We start from the raw sequence: 16,499 nt of genomic DNA, 5'->3' as shown, positions 1-16,499 counted from the left end.
CCTCTCTTTTTGCATTCTCTCTTTTTTGACAAGTCTGATCTATATGTGTATGGTGATACCAATTTAAGCTGCTTGTGGTTAAGATTGTCACATTGAAAGGATTCTGAGAACTGAAATCATACTCCAGTAATAACATAACTTACTTAAATTCATAGTCTCGTCACATCTCAATCTCACCGCTCCTGCTATGTTTTGTATTTATTTGTTGTGTTACCATACTGAAATTGCATGGAATATTGCTTGACCTACTTCACACATTTTAGCTTGTACTGGACTGTATTGAAGGACAGGAAGCTAGAAAAAGGTGTAGGACTAGCTCTGTTAATTAAGGATGACATTTGTACAGTAAAGAGAAATTACGTCGGTTCTGGAGATCAAGGTGTAGAATCAGTTTGGGTACAGATTAAATAATAGAAGTAGGAAGTCGCTTGTGGGAGTGGTTTATAGGCCCCCTAACAGTAACCACACTGTAGGATGGGTTATTCAGAAATAAATAATGGAGGCTTGTGAGAAATCCATGGTGATAACCATGGGTGATTTTAATCGACATATATAGGGGCTGGTTTAGCACAGTGGGCTAAACAGCTGGCTTGGAATGGAAAACAATGCCAGCAGCGCGGGTTCAATTCCCATACCAGCCTCCCCGAACAGGCGCCGAAATATGGCGACTAGGGCTTTTCACAGTAACTTCATCGAAGCCTACTTGTGACAATAAGCTATTATTATTGTAGTGTGGTCAAATCAGATTGGCAAAAGGTAGCCTGGATGATGAGTTCACAGTGGGAATGTTTCTTAGAGCGGTACTTTTGGCACCAATCACAGCGCAGGCTATACTAGATCTGGTAGAGTGCAGTGAGAGAGGATTGATAATTACTTCGAAGGGAAGGCTCTCTGAGGTAACAGTGATTATATTGGGCATGCGTCTGAAAGGCAGTGCGGCGCAGTTGGTAGATGCCGGGAGAGCCCTCTTCTGGGACCTACCCGGCTCCGCATGCCTCGCGAAATCTAATGCAACCTTGCGAGATGTCGCGATGTGAATCCCACCCATTATGGGCGGGATCACTTTTAGCAAATCTGCATATTAGAGTGAATCGGCTAATCTCAATCTAATATGCACTCACATGATCTACCCAAGGCCTGGGATCGAACCCCTATGCCAGTGCCAGACTGGCGCCCTGGTACTGCACCTGGATGCCAATCGGGGATGGGGAGCAGACAGAAACCTAAAACAATTCGGGCAGCACGGTAGCATAGTGGTTAGCACAATTGCTTCACAGCTCCAGGGTCCCAGGTTCGATTCCGGCTTGGGTCACTGTCTGTGCAGAGTCTGTACATCCTCCCCGTGTGTGCGTGGGTTTCCTCCGGGTGCTCCGGTTTCCTCCCACAGTCCAAAGATGTGCGGGTTAGGTGGATTGGCCATGATAAATTGCCCTTAGTGTCCAAAATTGCCCTTAGTGTTGGGTTGGGTTATGGGGATAGGGTGAAGGTGTTGACCTTGGGTAGGGTGCTCTTTCCAAGAGCCGGTGCAGGCCCGATGGGCCGAATGGCCTCCTTCTGCACTGTAAATGCTATGATAATTACAATCGGCAAGGAAAAGGTAATGAGAAAATTATTAGAACTAAAAGTTGACAAATCCTCAGGTCCTGAAGGATTTCATCCTAGGGCCTTTAAAGAAGTGGCTTCTGAGTGGATAGATGCACTGGTTTTAAATTTCCAAAATTCCCCTGATTCTGGAAAGGTCCCATGAGATTGGAAAATGGCGAATGTGACGCTGCTATTCAAGAAAGGAAGGAGATTGAAAGCTGAAGCTACAGGCTAAATTTGGTGATGACACAAAGGTAGATGGGAAAATAAGTTGTGAAGAGGACATAGTAACAATAATAATTTTTATTGTCACAAGTAGGCTTGCATTAATCTCCAGTGAGTTTACTGTGAAAACCCCTAGTCGCCAGATTCCGGTGCCTGTTCAGGTATACAGAGGGAGAATTCAGAACGTCCAATTCGTCTAACCTGCACGTCTTTTGGGACTTGTGGGAGGAAACCGGAGCACCCGGAGGAAACCCACGCAGACACAGGGAGAACATGCAGACTCCACACAGGCAGTGACCTAAGCCGGGAATCAAACCTGGGACCCTAGCGCAGTGAAGCAACAATGCCTGCCACTGTGGCACCCGCTTAAGGACTCAGATTCCTTAAGTGACATGAATTTGACTACTTTGGCAGGAAGAATTAAAAGCAGTATATTATTTAAATGGAGAGAGATTGCAGAACCATGATATAGAGAAAGATGTGGGTGCCCTGGTACGAGAATCAGGAAAGATTGGTATGCAGCAAATGATTAGGAAGGCAAATAGAATGTTGTCATTTATTGCAAGGGGAATGAAATATAAAGCAGGCATGTTTTGCTGCAGTTGATGAGACCACATCTGAAATATGTTATACAGTTTTAGTGGCCTTATTTAAGAAATTATATAAATGCGTTAGAAGCAGTTCAAAGAAAGTTCACTCGACTGATATCTGAGATTGGGATGTTATCTAATGAGGAAAGATTGGACAACTGGGCCTGTCTAAACATGCACTTCCACAGACTTAACCACAAAAGGTATTTTATAAATAAGATGTGTACAGCAACCTCATGGCTATAGACAGCTCCCACAATGGGTGTGAATTAATGGGGGGGGAAAACGGAGTCCAGTTTTGGGCACTTTTGGTGGGGTGTTTCTCGGCACCTGTAGCGCCGAGAACGACCCTGCTATCAAACGGGACTTTAGCCTAGACGAGGAACGCCCCTCTGAGGCCGCACTTACCCAGCAAGGGCGAGATGCAGATCGCTACGTCCTGCATGGGTCTCTTTAGATCTTGTGAGCCGTTTTGAGCTTCGGAAATCTTGTGAGAAGCCTCTCGCAAGATTTCGTTTTCCAATAAAGGGGCAATTTTGTGTGGCCAATCCACATACCCTGTACATCTTTGGGTTGTGGGGGTGAGACCCAACGCGCACACGGGGAGAATGTACAAACTCCACACGGACAGTGACCCGGGCCGGGATCGAACCCTGGCCCTCAGCATCATGAGGCAGCAATGCTAACCGTTGTGTCACTGTGCCACTCCTCTCGCAAGATTTAATGGCCTTGTTGCGTCACCGAGTTGGGCGGAATGAGGCCGTTCAATCATACAATGTCTGTGTCGAGGAGCCTCTCTCACCTTGCCGTAATTCCACACCCTGAGTCCCAATTGGTCACACAGGGCATCCGACCCTTCCTGTGCTGGGGTGCCCTTAAAGGACAACAATTGCCACAGCCTGTATCCATTGGAGTTTAGAATATTGAGTAGTTATCTTATGAATCACACAAGATCCTGAGGAGACTTTAACGTGGATTCTGAAAGGCTGTTTGCCTTGTGGGAGAGACTAGAGTTAAGGGACACAATTTAAAAATAAGGATCTTTCGACCTTTCTTTCCCAGAGAGTGGTGGAGGACCATAAGAAGGAGGAACAGAATTAGACCATTCAACCGAGTCAACAAATATTTTTAAAGCAAAGTTCGATAGATTCCTGACTAACGAGGGAGTTAAAGGTTATTGGGAATAGGTGGAATGTGGAATTGAGGCCACAATCTTATCAGCCGTGATCTTATTGAATGGTGGATCAAGCTCGAGTGGCCTAATCCTCCGAGTTTGTATATTTTAAATTTTGTTGTAGGCAATTTGAGCAATTGTTCAAGAAAATGGTTCACCTCATAGTAAATAATGGAACTCTTCTTTGCTGTACAACTCAGCAGTGACTTATCGATTTAAATACGCCATATTTCTGTTTATTTTAATCATAGATCATAGAATTTACAGTGCAGAAGGAGGCCATTCGGCCTATCAAGTCTGCACCGGCTCTTGGAAAGAGCACCTACCCAAGGTCCACACCTCCACCCTATCCCCATAACCCAGTAACCTCAATCAACACTAAGGGCAATTTTGGACACTAAGGGCAATTTATGATGGCCAATCCACCTAACCTGCACATCTTTGGACTGTGGGAGGAAACTGGAGTACCCGGAGGAAACCCACGCACATACGGGGAGGATGTGCAGACGCCACACAGACAGTGACCCAAGCCGGAATCGAACCTGGGTCCCTGGAGCTGTGAAGCAATTGTGCTATCCACATTGCTACCATGCTGCCCCATGGCACTGCCCCATTTCTATTTAACCCTCTTGTTTTAAGGATTACCCTCTTTGCCATCCAGCTGATGAAAAGAGTTGCACTCGTTTCCCATATAGCTGCATGTGTACCACCAGTGCCATACCTTGGTTGATACAGGTGATTCCCTGTTCCTGAGTCCAAATGACGTGGTCAAGACTGACAAACGTGCTTTCCAAATGGGTATGATGATTAGTTGAGACTGTGCTTTAATACTGGCTCTCTCAGTTCAGAACCTGAATAATATAATTACTGGAATATTTGCAGCTGTTAACATTTTTGATATTCTGAGGGAAAGAAAATCATGGCCAAGTTATCAGTTTATGAGATCTATGACCTCTGGGAAATGTATGAGAGGAAAAATATTTTTAGCAGCTTTTTGAAATTGTTACACTTCATGAGTTTAGTATGAACTCGTACTAAAGTATGAGTTGAGTAAGACTATTTCACCCACTCGGTGTAATTCAAAGCTGGAGGACTTTTGATGAATTTGGAATCAATTTGGTTTAACTGAGGCCTTGCCTGATATGCATGATTAATTCTGTGGAAAATCCAGAGGTTTGTAGCAATCATTTTTTTCTTAAATTTTTCGATTCTCAGGTGTTGCTCCAGGCATTTGCGGTGAATTTGGACTGCACACCTGGTTTCCAGGAGAAGAAATATCAAGTCCTACAGTCCTCCGATTATATAAAGGACCAGTTCATTCTGAAAGGTAAGAGCTTTCCTTTATAGCTCATAAAATGACTTTGAGCCAGAGACAAGACAATCAGGACCATTATGTTCATTTTGACTGTTTTATGGGTTTCATCTCCTTTTTCTTGAAATTTCTTTTGCACAGGTTGGACGGCATTCTCCATTCGCTGCCATAAAGATCGGAATCCCGTTCGGATTCCCGATCGGATGGAGAATCCCCCGTCGAGCCAAAAATGGGATTGGTGCCGGACAACACAGCCGTCCCCAATCTCTGACCCTATCGAGAACATGCAAACAGCTCATATGCATTGATTTGAATGTGATAAATGGGCTGGAAGCTTGAATCTCACCTCCTCCCCCCCCCGCCCCCCCCAGTATGATCTGACCCCCACAGCAGGAACTCTACTGGGCGGACTTTGGTGCAAGTATTGATGAGAGCAGAGCTAGGCATGTTGGACCACGAGGGTTAGCCCATGGCTCATGTGCTGCTCTACCACTGCCAGGTTGCAGAGGGAGGTTCCCCCAAGAGTCCGGGAGTCCACTGGGCTCGGGTAAGGGATTGATTCCGGGGCCCACCCCGGGATGGGAGTCGTGTATCTTGACTGCTCCTTCCAGCCTTCATTAACCTGAAGATCACACTTGACATGGTGATTTCAGGCAGCTCTCTGTTCAAAATCATCATCCTTATCTGACCTGTTTAAACTTAGTGGCCTTCTCACTCTGAACTGCTCTGCCTGACAGCTGATGAGCAAGTCAGGCAGTTCATTAAAGAGGCAATCAAAAAGATTTTTCCTTTTCTCACATCTGCTCCCTCAACCCTATGCAATTAAAACTGCTGCTTTTAGTAGTGTCTGAGCCTTCCTAGAAAGCCCACAGCACAGGAAATCACATAGATCCTTTGAAATGCTTAGCATTCATTCAAAATCACAGTGCAGTACCTTTAACTAGCCTTGACCTCTTAGCATTTCAACATAGCAGGCTGGAAGTTTGTTTCCATATCCTTGCCTTCATGCTTAAATGCATTTGAAGGACCCTCCATTGATCCTAACTGCAATGTTTATACACATTCTTGTTCTGATTGGCAGCTGCTGGCCAGTTCAAAAAAGTTAAGTGCTTTCACTTCCTCTTTTCTAACTGCAGAAAGCACTTAGCATTGGGTCATATTGTTATTCCTTGTAGAGTCTAACCAGAACTTTTTTTCTAGCCTTGGAACTTATGGTGTGCAAAGTGGTCAAACCAATCTAATCTACTTTTGATTGTGGTAACAGTCTGGGTTTTACCCACTTCTGATTGCATCTGATTTCTGTCATATTACATCTGTCTTTCTGTTTTGACATAGTTGGCCAAAGATAGTTAAAGGCTTTCCGCTTCGGGCACAATCGGCAATCCAAGCGCAAATTGTGCTTAAGGTTGCACTAGTTTTCTGATTAGTTTTATGGTTCAAGCTTTTTGTCAAACTTATTTGCATAATCACAAACATCCAATCATCCAGGAATCAGCACTTCACAATGTTACTTTATTTTCCTGCATTGCTTGATGTAGTAGTAGTAACTTGGTGCAGTTTTTAGAGTGATACACAGAGGTCTACCAATCACACCATGTTTCTACTATTCAACAGAAAAAAAAACCTTGAAAAATTGTACATCACCCAACTTCTCATTTGCTGAACGATATTCGAGCAGGGACAGAGAAATGTTGAAACCCCAACCGAAATAATAAGAATCCCAATAAATGTGTGCTTGCCTCTCCTGAAATTAATTTTAGAACATAGTTGAATTTTAATACGTCTGCAGGATGTCCATGACATTGGCAAAAAAAAGTTCTTAATTTATCTCTTGGGGGGAAATGACATTGGGGTTGGTGGGGAGATGGAATGTTGCTCACGCGTAGGGCTGGATTCTCCGATTTTGAGGCCGGAGCATGTGTCTGGTCTTACGAGCAAAAAGCCGACGATGCCTCCGCACCGATGTTCTGCGCGGTTGAGGGGCTAGCAGCTGCGCCACGTAAAGCCCCCAACGTTACCTGCAGATATGGATCCAAGGGTCCAAGGCTGCGCATGCTCACAGCAGCGACCTATGGCGGCCACACCGTACAACATGGCACCAGCTGCGTGCGGACCCGGCCTGCCAGATAGTACCCCCCTGTAACCTCCCTCGTCATCCCCAATCACCTCCCACCAGTGCCCCAAGTCCCCGCTGAAGCCCCCCCCCCCCCCGTCGAACGGAATGGCCCACCCCCCGACTGTAGCATCAGTGGACACCGTCTACAGCTGCCATGCAAGGCCCCCAAAAACTGTGAGCACAAACACCCCACACCATCAGGAAGTCGACCCATCGGGGGAGGGGGCAGCATCGGGAGAGGGCCTCAGGTGACGTCCAAAGGCCATTCCAACGGCATGCGGCGTACTCAGGGATTGAGTCCGAAAAATGGCACTACCCCTCATTTTGCCGTAAAAACGTCTCTCCGGTGAATTGCCGAACGTGATTTCTGCATCGGTAATCGGAGAATCCAGCCCATAACCAATCTTGCCTATTGCTTGATGTCTGTTACAGAATAGCATTTACTTGAACCACAGTGTAGGTGAATCACACTCTCTTACATAGTGTTATAGGTGAATCTGGGAGATGGAGGAGGTTACTTATTGTATTGCAGAAACTATACAAAAATGGAAAAATAATGATTAAACTAAAACATGGCAGCTTTGAAATAACACATACTTGAGCGGGGGAATGCTTGGAAAGAACATGGAACATAGAACATTACAGCGCAGTACAGGCCCTTTGGCCCTCGATGTTGCGCCGACCTGTGAAACCACTCTAAAGCCCATCTACACTATTCCCTTATCGTCCATATGTCTATCCAATGACCATTTGAATGTCCTTAGTGTTGGCGAGTCCACTACTGTTGCAGGCAGGGCATTCCACGCCCTTACTACTCTCCTGAGTAAAGAACCTACCTCTGACATCTGTCCTATGTCTAGCTCCCCTCAGTTTAAAGCTATGTCCCCTCGTGCTAAACATCACCATCCGAGGAAAAAGGCTCTCACTGTCCACCCTATCCAATCCTCTGATCATCTTGTATGCCTCAATTAAGTCACCTCTTAACCTTCTTCTCTCTAACGAAAACAGCCTCAGGTTCCTCAGCCTTTCCTCATAAGATCTTCCCTCCATACCAGGCAACATTCTGGCAAATCTCCTCTGCACCCTTTCCAATGCTTCCACATCCTTCCTATAATGCGACGACCAGAATTGCACACAATACTCCAAATGCGGCCGCACTAGAGTTTTGTACAGCTGCAACATGACCCCATGGCTCCGAAACTCAATCCCTCTACCAATAAAAGCTAACACACCGTACGCCTTCTTAACAACCCTCTCAACCTGGGTGGCAACTTTCATGGATCTATGTACAAGGACACCGAGATCTCTCTGCTCATCTACACTGCCAAGAATCTTACCATTAGCCCAGTACTCTGTCTTCCTGTTATTCCTTCCAAAATGAATCACCTCACACTTTTCTGCATTAAACTCCACTTGCCACCTCTCAGCCCAGCGCTGCAGCTTATCTATGCCCCTCTGTAACTTGTAACATCCTTCCGCACTGTCCACAACTCCACCGACTTTAGTGTCATCTGCAAATTTACTCACCTATCCTTCTACGCCCTCCTCCAGGTCATTTATAAAAATGCCAAACAGCAGTGGCCCCAAAACAGATCCCTGTAGTACACCACTAGTAACTGGACTCCAGTCTGAACATTTCCAATCAACCACCACCGTTTGTCTTCTTCCAGCTAGCCAATTTCTGATCCAAACTGCTAAATCACCCTGAATCCCATGCCTCCGTATTTTCTGCAGTAGCCTACCGTGGGGAACCTTATCAAACGCTTTACTGAAATCCATATACACCACATCAACTGCTTTACCCTCATCCACCTGTTTGGTCACCTTCTCGAAGAACTCAATAAGGTTTGTGAGGCACGACCTACCCTTCACGAAACCGTGTTGACTATCTCTAATCAAATTATTCCTTTCCAGATGATTATACATCCTATCTCTTATAAAGCTTTCCAAGATTTTTCCCACAATAGAAGTAAGGCTCACTGGTCTATAGTTACCGGGGTTGTCTCTACGCCCCTTATTGAACAAGGGGACAACTTTTGCTATCCTCCAGTCTTCTGGTACTATTCCTGTAGACAAAGATGACTTAAAGATCAAAGCCAAAGGCTCAGCAATCTCCTCCCTAGCTTCCCAGAGAATCCCAGGATAAATCCCATCTGGCACAGGGGACTTATCTATTTTCACACTTTCCAGCATTGCTAACACCTACTCCTTATGAACCTCAAGCCCTTGTAGTCTAGTACCTGAATCTCAGTATTCTCCTCGACAACATTGTCTTTTTCCTGTGTGAATACTGACGAAAAATATTCATTTAGCACCTCTCCTACCTCCTCGGAGTCCACGCACAACTACCCACTACTGTCCTTGACTGGCCCTACTCTTACCCTAGTCATTTGTTTATTCCTGACATAGCTATAGAAAGCTTTAGGGCTATCCTTGATCCTACCTGCCAAAGACTTCTCATGTCCCCTCCTGGCTATTCTTAGCTTTCTCTTTAGGTCCTTCCTAGCTAACTTGTAACTCTCGAGCGCCCTAACTGAACCTTCATGTCTCAGCTTGCACCTATTTCCTGTGCTCTCACTTGTGTTTGATATCTATACATATATATATTTCAGAGTAACATTTTAAACTAGTAAATCCAATTTCATCCCTTGTAACACAAGAGGCTCAAATTCATTTAATCTATAAACCTGAGGTTTCCAAGAATAATATCTTGTTGCATTGAAGAAAAAACACTGCATCCTAACATAAATTTCATTTGTCGATTAGGCTGTACAAAAAATAAAAGTTATTTCACAATCATCAAGCAAATGGAGCAGTGATTCAGAAAATAAACTACACTAGTACAATCAGCAAAAGCTATTCCCCATTTTAATTTCCGTACGATAAGTAAAACTTCTGAATAAACTTTATCCACGATGAGTGCACCTTGGTAATAATTGAGTGGGAATCGTTGTTTAGGATTTTCTGTTAATTCCTACGTTAATTGAAATGGCAAGCTCAGCGAACCATTTATCAAGACAACAGGAGATTTATAATCATTTACAGATCCTAAATGATATGCCATGACCAAAGGTTTTGAAACATAAATCATCTTTTATGATTGGAAATTATATCTCCTGCTCCCACAATGTGATTTCAATTACAGTAACAGCAAAAATAATTTTGCATTCCACAATTATTCAAGAGTAAGATATTTATGCAGATATCACCTCTGCAATCTTCAGAGCTTACCAATTTCTTTCCTTTTCCGTCTACCCCGAAGACAGAGGGCTGGATTCTCCGTAGCCCCGCGCCGAAATCGCGTTTGGCGCGGGGGCGGAGAATCAAAGTTCCCGACCGAATCGGGCCCGGCGCCGCTCTGGCGATTCTCCGGGGACCAGAGAATCGCGCGTCCATTAATTATGCTGCACAGCTGGGGGGCCTTTGCCAGAGGCTCTCCCAGCGATACTCCGCTCCTGACCGACCGAGTTCCTGATGGCGTGGAACTAATGTGGTATGGCCGGTCGTGACTTTCGCGCGGCGGCTGCGGACTCCAGCCGTGGCTGCCCTGGTGGGGGGCTCGAGCACTGGGGGCTGTGGGGGCATTTGGGCGGCCAGGGCAGCGATCGGGCCGGTCTGATGCAACGGCGCGCGGCCGATCGGGGGGGAGGGGGGCTTGTTTGTTGGTCTTGGTCTGTGGTCCGAGTCCGCCATGGCGTTAGGCGAGGCTGCCGCAGTGCGCATGCGTGGACTTGGAACCGGAAGTGCGGGGGCCCGTATCCACAGCCAAAGCTGCGTGAAGCTCCCTATATCCCTGATAGCCCCCTGCAGGTAAGTGAATCACCTTTTGTTTTTTGCAGGAAACTGGGGAGTGTAATGTCAGTGTTTTTACGCCGGTGTGGGGACATAGCCTCATTTTGGGAGAATCCAGCCCAGAGACTCTCAATAAAGTAGGATTCAATACTTGATTCAAGGGTTTTTTTTTTGTTCATTTATGGGATGTGTGCATCGCTTGCTAAGCCAGAATTAGCTGCCCATCTCTAATTGCCTTTGAGAAGCTGGTGGTGAGCTGCTTTCTTGAGCTACTGCAGTCCATGTGGTGCAGGTACATGCAGTTACAGAGAAGGTTCCAGGAGTTTAACCCAGTGACAATGAAGGGACGATGATATATTTCCAAGTCAGAATGGTGAGTGGCTTGGAAGGGAACTGCCAGGTGGTGGTGTTCTTATGGGTCTGCTGCCCTTGGTCTCCTGGATGGTAGAGGTTAAGGGTTTGGAAGGTACTGTCTAAGGAGCCTTGGCGAGTTCCTGCAGTGCATCTCCCAGGTGGTACACACTGCTGCTATTGTGTGTCGGTGCTGGGTGAGTAAGAGTTCATCTTGCCTCTGGAGTTCATTTCTTTTGTCAATGTTTGAACCAAGGCTGTAATGAAGTTAGGAGCTGAGTGACCTTGATGGAACCCAAACTGGGCAGCAGCAAGCAGGTAATTGTCATGATTCTTCAACTGTGAGCCAGGCCAGTAAGTACATGCAGACTAGGTAAGAGTTGAAATTATCACAGATTAATGCAAAACTGTGTCCCCCTGATGTCCGTCTGCCCACACACATTCCCAGTGAGCATTATTTGATAGTGATGATGTGAGAATTCCAGTTCCTTCACTCTTTTAGCCCAGGGCACTAAGGCAAATTTTAGAAAACTTACGGCTACTCTTCAGCATATATGAAAGTCACAGTTGAAACTACTTAGTCTGTATGCCTTTGCATCACATTGACTAGTGAATCAACACCGGTTTATTGTGGCATGTTTCCTTCACTCATGATGTTCAGCAACTCAACTGGCTCAACCACAAAAATGCAGGGGCTACAAGAACAGATCAGAGGTTGGAAATTCGACGATGAGTCGCTCATCTCAACAGCCCAAAGTCTTGCCCTCATCCCCTCCAGGGTAGTGCAGTTGATGTAGTTGACATGGATTTCAGCAAAGCCTTTGACAAGGCCCCACATGGAAGGCTTATAAAGAAGGCAAATGCATATGGGATACAGGGTAATTTGATAAAGTTGTTTCAAAATTGGCTCAGCTGCAGGAGACAGAGAGTGATGACAGACGGCTGCTTCAGTGACTGGAAGCCAGTATCCAGTGGCGTACCACGGGAATCTGTGCTGGGTCCCCTATTGTTTGTCATTTATGTAAATTACATTGATGACTATGTGGGATGTAGGATCGGTAAGTTTACGGATGACACAAAGATTGCTCAGGTGGTTAACAGTGAGCTTGGGTTACAGGAAGATATAGGCGGGATGGTCAAATGGATAGAAAAGTGGCAGATAGAATTTAACCCTGAAGGTATGATGAGGTACACTTTGGAAGCAGTAATTTGACAAGGAAGTATTCAATGAATGGCCTGACACTGGGATGTTCCGAGGAACAAAGGGATCGTGGCATGTTTGTCCATAGATCTCTGAAGGTAGAAGGGCAGGGTAATAGGGTGGTGAAAAGGCATATGGGATACTTGCCTTTATTCATTGAGGCATAGATTAGAAAAGAAGGGAGGTCATGTTAGAGTTATTGTGGCCACTTAAAATGGCATCCGGCAAAGGACGCTGAGAAAAGTGGCCAAGTTCGAGGACAAGCAGGCTGCAGCTCTGAATAAACAAAAGCTGCAGCCCAAGGTGGTGGGCCTTGATTGGACTTAATTGATTAGGGTGATCAAGCCCTGACCAATTGTTTGGTAGCCCACCTGGAATGGCCTAAAAGAGCGCGAGATCCCCGGGGATAAAAGGTGCTGCGCAATCCCTCGATCTCTCTCTGTACAGCAGCACCCAACAATGGTCACACTTCACTGGCCAAAGCGGAAGACCACCCGTGCCAGCAGCAGAAGGAAGACCAGAGCCAAGAACGAGGAAGACCACCAACCAACCATCGAGAACTGCAAGACTGCGGGTCACCGATAAAGGCCTTATCTGTCCGGTACTTGCCAGTCACTTTAAGTTAAGTTAAGGTCTTGTGCGAACTTGCTTTGTAGTTTAACTTATGTTGTATGTTTGTGTAATTCATTAACCTTAACAATTGTGTGATAGTGAATAATTATTGAATTGTTCCATGAAACAGACATGTAGTAATTTGTCCACCGTATATGCGTTAAAACACACTGGTTTAGACACATGATACAGAAATTTGGTAAGGCCACAGCTGGAGCACTGTGTGCAATTCTGGTCGCCACATTATCGGAAGGATGTTATTGCACTGGAGGGGTTGCAGGGGCGATTCACCAGGATGTTGCCTGGGATGGAACATTTAAATTGTGAAGTGAGGTTGGATAGGTTGGGTTGTTTTCGCTGGAGCAGAAAAGATGGAGGGACAAACTGATTTAGGTGTACAAGATTGAGGGGCATGGACAGGGTGGATAGGGAACAGTTGTTCACCTTAGTTGAAGGGTCAGTTACGAGGGGCATAAGTTCAAGGTGAGGGGCAGGAGGTTTAGGGGGAATGCACTGCCTGGGAGGATGGTAGAGGTAGATTGCCTCATATCCTTTAAAAATACCTGGCACTTGGCACACCATAATATTGAAGGCTATGGGCCAAGTGCTGACAATTGCGATTAGGTAGGCGGGTCAGTTTTCTTTCCTGTGCAGACTCGATGGGCTAAAGGCCCTCTTCTGCACTTTGTTATTATTCTGTGATTCTATTCATAAGGCTCAAGTCAGGAGTGTGACGGAATACTCTCCACTTACCTGAAGGACCTGGATGACAACACTCGAAGCTCGACACCATCCAGCACTGATGTGCCATCAATGAACACAAGACGAGTAGTGAACGTAACTGAGGCTTTAATAAGCTAAACAGAAAGCCTCCTGGCCTCTGATCCCGAATTGGGGCAGGGGCGGAGATCAGTCACCTTTATACCGAGCCCGAGGGGAGGCGGAGCCATCAGGTAGTGGTTTATCACATTACATGTAATACAGTAGCAGCTTACCACAATACATATAACATACTCAAGTGGTTTACCACATTCACCCCCTGTTTTAAAAAAAAAAGAGTCCAGCTGGGGTGAAATGGACTTAAAGGTCAAGTTTGTCGGGGGCCTTGACCTTCCGCCGTGATTGCCTCAGTCCCGGTTGTGGTGTGGGCAGTGGTGTCAAGACCTGCACGTCCGGGAGCATGTTGTCCTCTTCTTCACCCAGTAGTTGAGTCGGTGGAGGGGGGGACAGTGTTGGGGCGGGGGTGGTGGTGATGGTTGCCGGTGGGCCTGCGGGTGACAGATCTTGAAGTAGCTGGGTAGTGGTGGAGGGAGACGGTGTAGGATCGGGGATGGTGGTGATGGTCGCTGGGGAACCTGCAGGTGCCAAATCCCAGAGGGAGACTGTGTCCTGCCACCCGTCATGATGTGCCACGCAGGCATATTGTGGATTGGCATGGAGAAACAGGACCTTCTTGACGAGGGGATCTGATTTATGACTCCTCGCATGCTTCCGGAGGAGGACGGGCCCTGGTACTGTCAGCCAGGACGGGAACGAGACCCCGGAGGTGGACTTCCTAGGGAAGGCGATCATACGTTCGTGAGGGGTCTCATTGGTGGCAGTGCACAGGAGCGACCGGATGGAGCGCATCGGGGAGGACCTCCTGCCAGTGGGAGACTGGGAGACCTCGAGACCGTAGGGCCAGGAGGACGGCCTTCCAGATCATCGCGTTCTCCCTCTCCACCTGTCCTTTGCCCCGGGGGTTGTAGCTGGTCGTCCTGCTTGAGGCGATGCCTTTGCTGAGCAGGAACTGACGCAACTCGTCGCTCGTGAAGGAGGAACCCCGATCACTATGGATGTAGGTGGCGAACCCGAACAAGGTGAAGAAACTGTGCAGGGCCTTGATGACGGTGGCAGAGGTCATGTCAGGGCATGGGATGGCAAAGGGGAGTCTTGAGTATTCGTCAACAACGTTTAGGAAATACACGTTACGGTCAGTGGAGGGGAGGGGCCCTTTGAAGTCGATGCTGAGGCGCTCAAAGGGGCGAGAGGCCTTTACCAGGTGCGCTCTGTCTGGCCGATAGAAGTGCGGTTTGCACTCCGCGCAGACCTGGCAGTCCCTGGTCACGGTCCTGACCTCGATGGAGTAAGGCAGGTTGCGAGCCTTGATAGAATAAAAAACACGGGTGACCCCCCGGGTGACAGAGGTCATTGTGAAGGGCCCGAAGTCGGTCTACTTATGCGTTGGCACATGTACCGCGGGACAGGGCATTTGGGGGCTCATTGAGCTTCCCCGGTTGGTACAAGATCTCGTAGTTGTAGGTGGAGAGTTCAATCCTCCACCTCAGAATCTTGTCGTTCTTGATCTTGCCCCGCTGTGTATTGTTAAACATGAAGTCAACCGGCCATTGGTCAGTGAAGAGAGTGAATCGCCTGCCGTCCAGGTAATGCCTCCAATGTCGCAGAGCTTTTACAATGGCTTAGGCTTCTTTTTTGCTGGAGGAGTGTCGAATTTCGGAGGCATGGAGGGTACGGGAGAAGAAAGACACGGGCCTCCCCTCCTGGTTGAGGGTAGCGGCCAGGGCAAAGTCTGACGCATCGCTCTCCACCTGGAATGGAATGGACTTGTCCACAGCGTGCAACGCGGCTTTGGCAATTTCTGCCATGATGTGGTTGAAGGCCAGGTGGGCTTCAGCCGTTAGGGGAAAATGGTGGATTTAATAACTGGACGGGCCATGTCCACATAATTGGGGACCCACTGGGCATAGTAAGAGAAGAACCCCACGCATCTCTTCAGGGCCTTGGGGCAGTGGGGGAGGGGACATTCCAGGAGGGGGCGCATGGGGTCGGGCCCTAGGACTCCGTTTTCCACAACGTAGCCAAGGATGGCTAGGCGGGTTGTGCGAAAAACGCATTTCTCCTTCAAGGTGAAGTTAAGGAGTTTAGCGGTGTGGAGGAAATGCCGGAGGTTTTCGTCATGGTCCTGCTGGTCATGGCCGCAGATGTTGACATTATCTAGGTACGGGAACGTGGCCTGCAGCCCGTACTGGTCAACCATTCGGTCCATTTCTCGCTGGAAGACCGAGACCCCATTGGTGACACCGAACGGAACCCTGAGGAAGTGGTAGAGGCGGCCATCTGCCTCAAAGGCAGTGTATTGACTGTCCTCCGGGCGGATAGGGAGCTGGTGGTACGCGGACTTCAAGTCAACTGTGGAGCAGACTCGATACTGCGCAATCTGGTTGACCATGTCAGATATGCGGGGAAGGGGGTACGCATCGAGCTGCGTGTACCGGTTGATGGTCCGACTGTAGTCGATGACCATCCGGTGCTTCTCCCCAGTCTTGACGACCACCAGGGCTCTGCCAGGGGCTGGTACTAGCCTCAATGATCCCCTCTCATAGGAGTCACTGGATCTCCGACCTGATAAAGGCCCTGTCCCGGGCATTGTATCGTCTGCTCCTAGTAGCGACGGGCTTACTGTCTGGGGTGAGGGGTTAGCAAAGAGCGAGGGGTGGGGCGACCTTAAGGGTCGTGAGGCTACAGATGGTGAGGGGGGGGCA

At 47.5% G+C, this 16,499-nt stretch overlaps 1 protein-coding gene across 1 annotated transcript in view; it reads left to right on the top strand.

Moving 5' to 3' along the window:
* Positions 1–16,499, top strand: part of LOC140384795 (cadherin-13-like) — a 971,948-nt gene that overhangs the window by 210,018 nt on the left and 745,431 nt on the right. The window contains exon 2 of the mRNA XM_072466785.1: positions 4,789–4,900. Within this exon, the coding sequence (XP_072322886.1) occupies positions 4,789–4,900 (112 nt within the window). The remainder of the gene's footprint in view (positions 1–4,788; positions 4,901–16,499) is intronic.

The sequence above is a fragment of the Scyliorhinus torazame genome, chromosome 10 (genome assembly GCF_047496885.1).
Source record: "Scyliorhinus torazame isolate Kashiwa2021f chromosome 10, sScyTor2.1, whole genome shotgun sequence".
NCBI classification, from domain to species: domain Eukaryota; kingdom Metazoa; phylum Chordata; class Chondrichthyes; order Carcharhiniformes; family Scyliorhinidae; genus Scyliorhinus; species Scyliorhinus torazame.
Note: the sequence above shows the minus strand (reverse complement) of the source record. Positions and strands in the feature narration are given on the sequence as shown.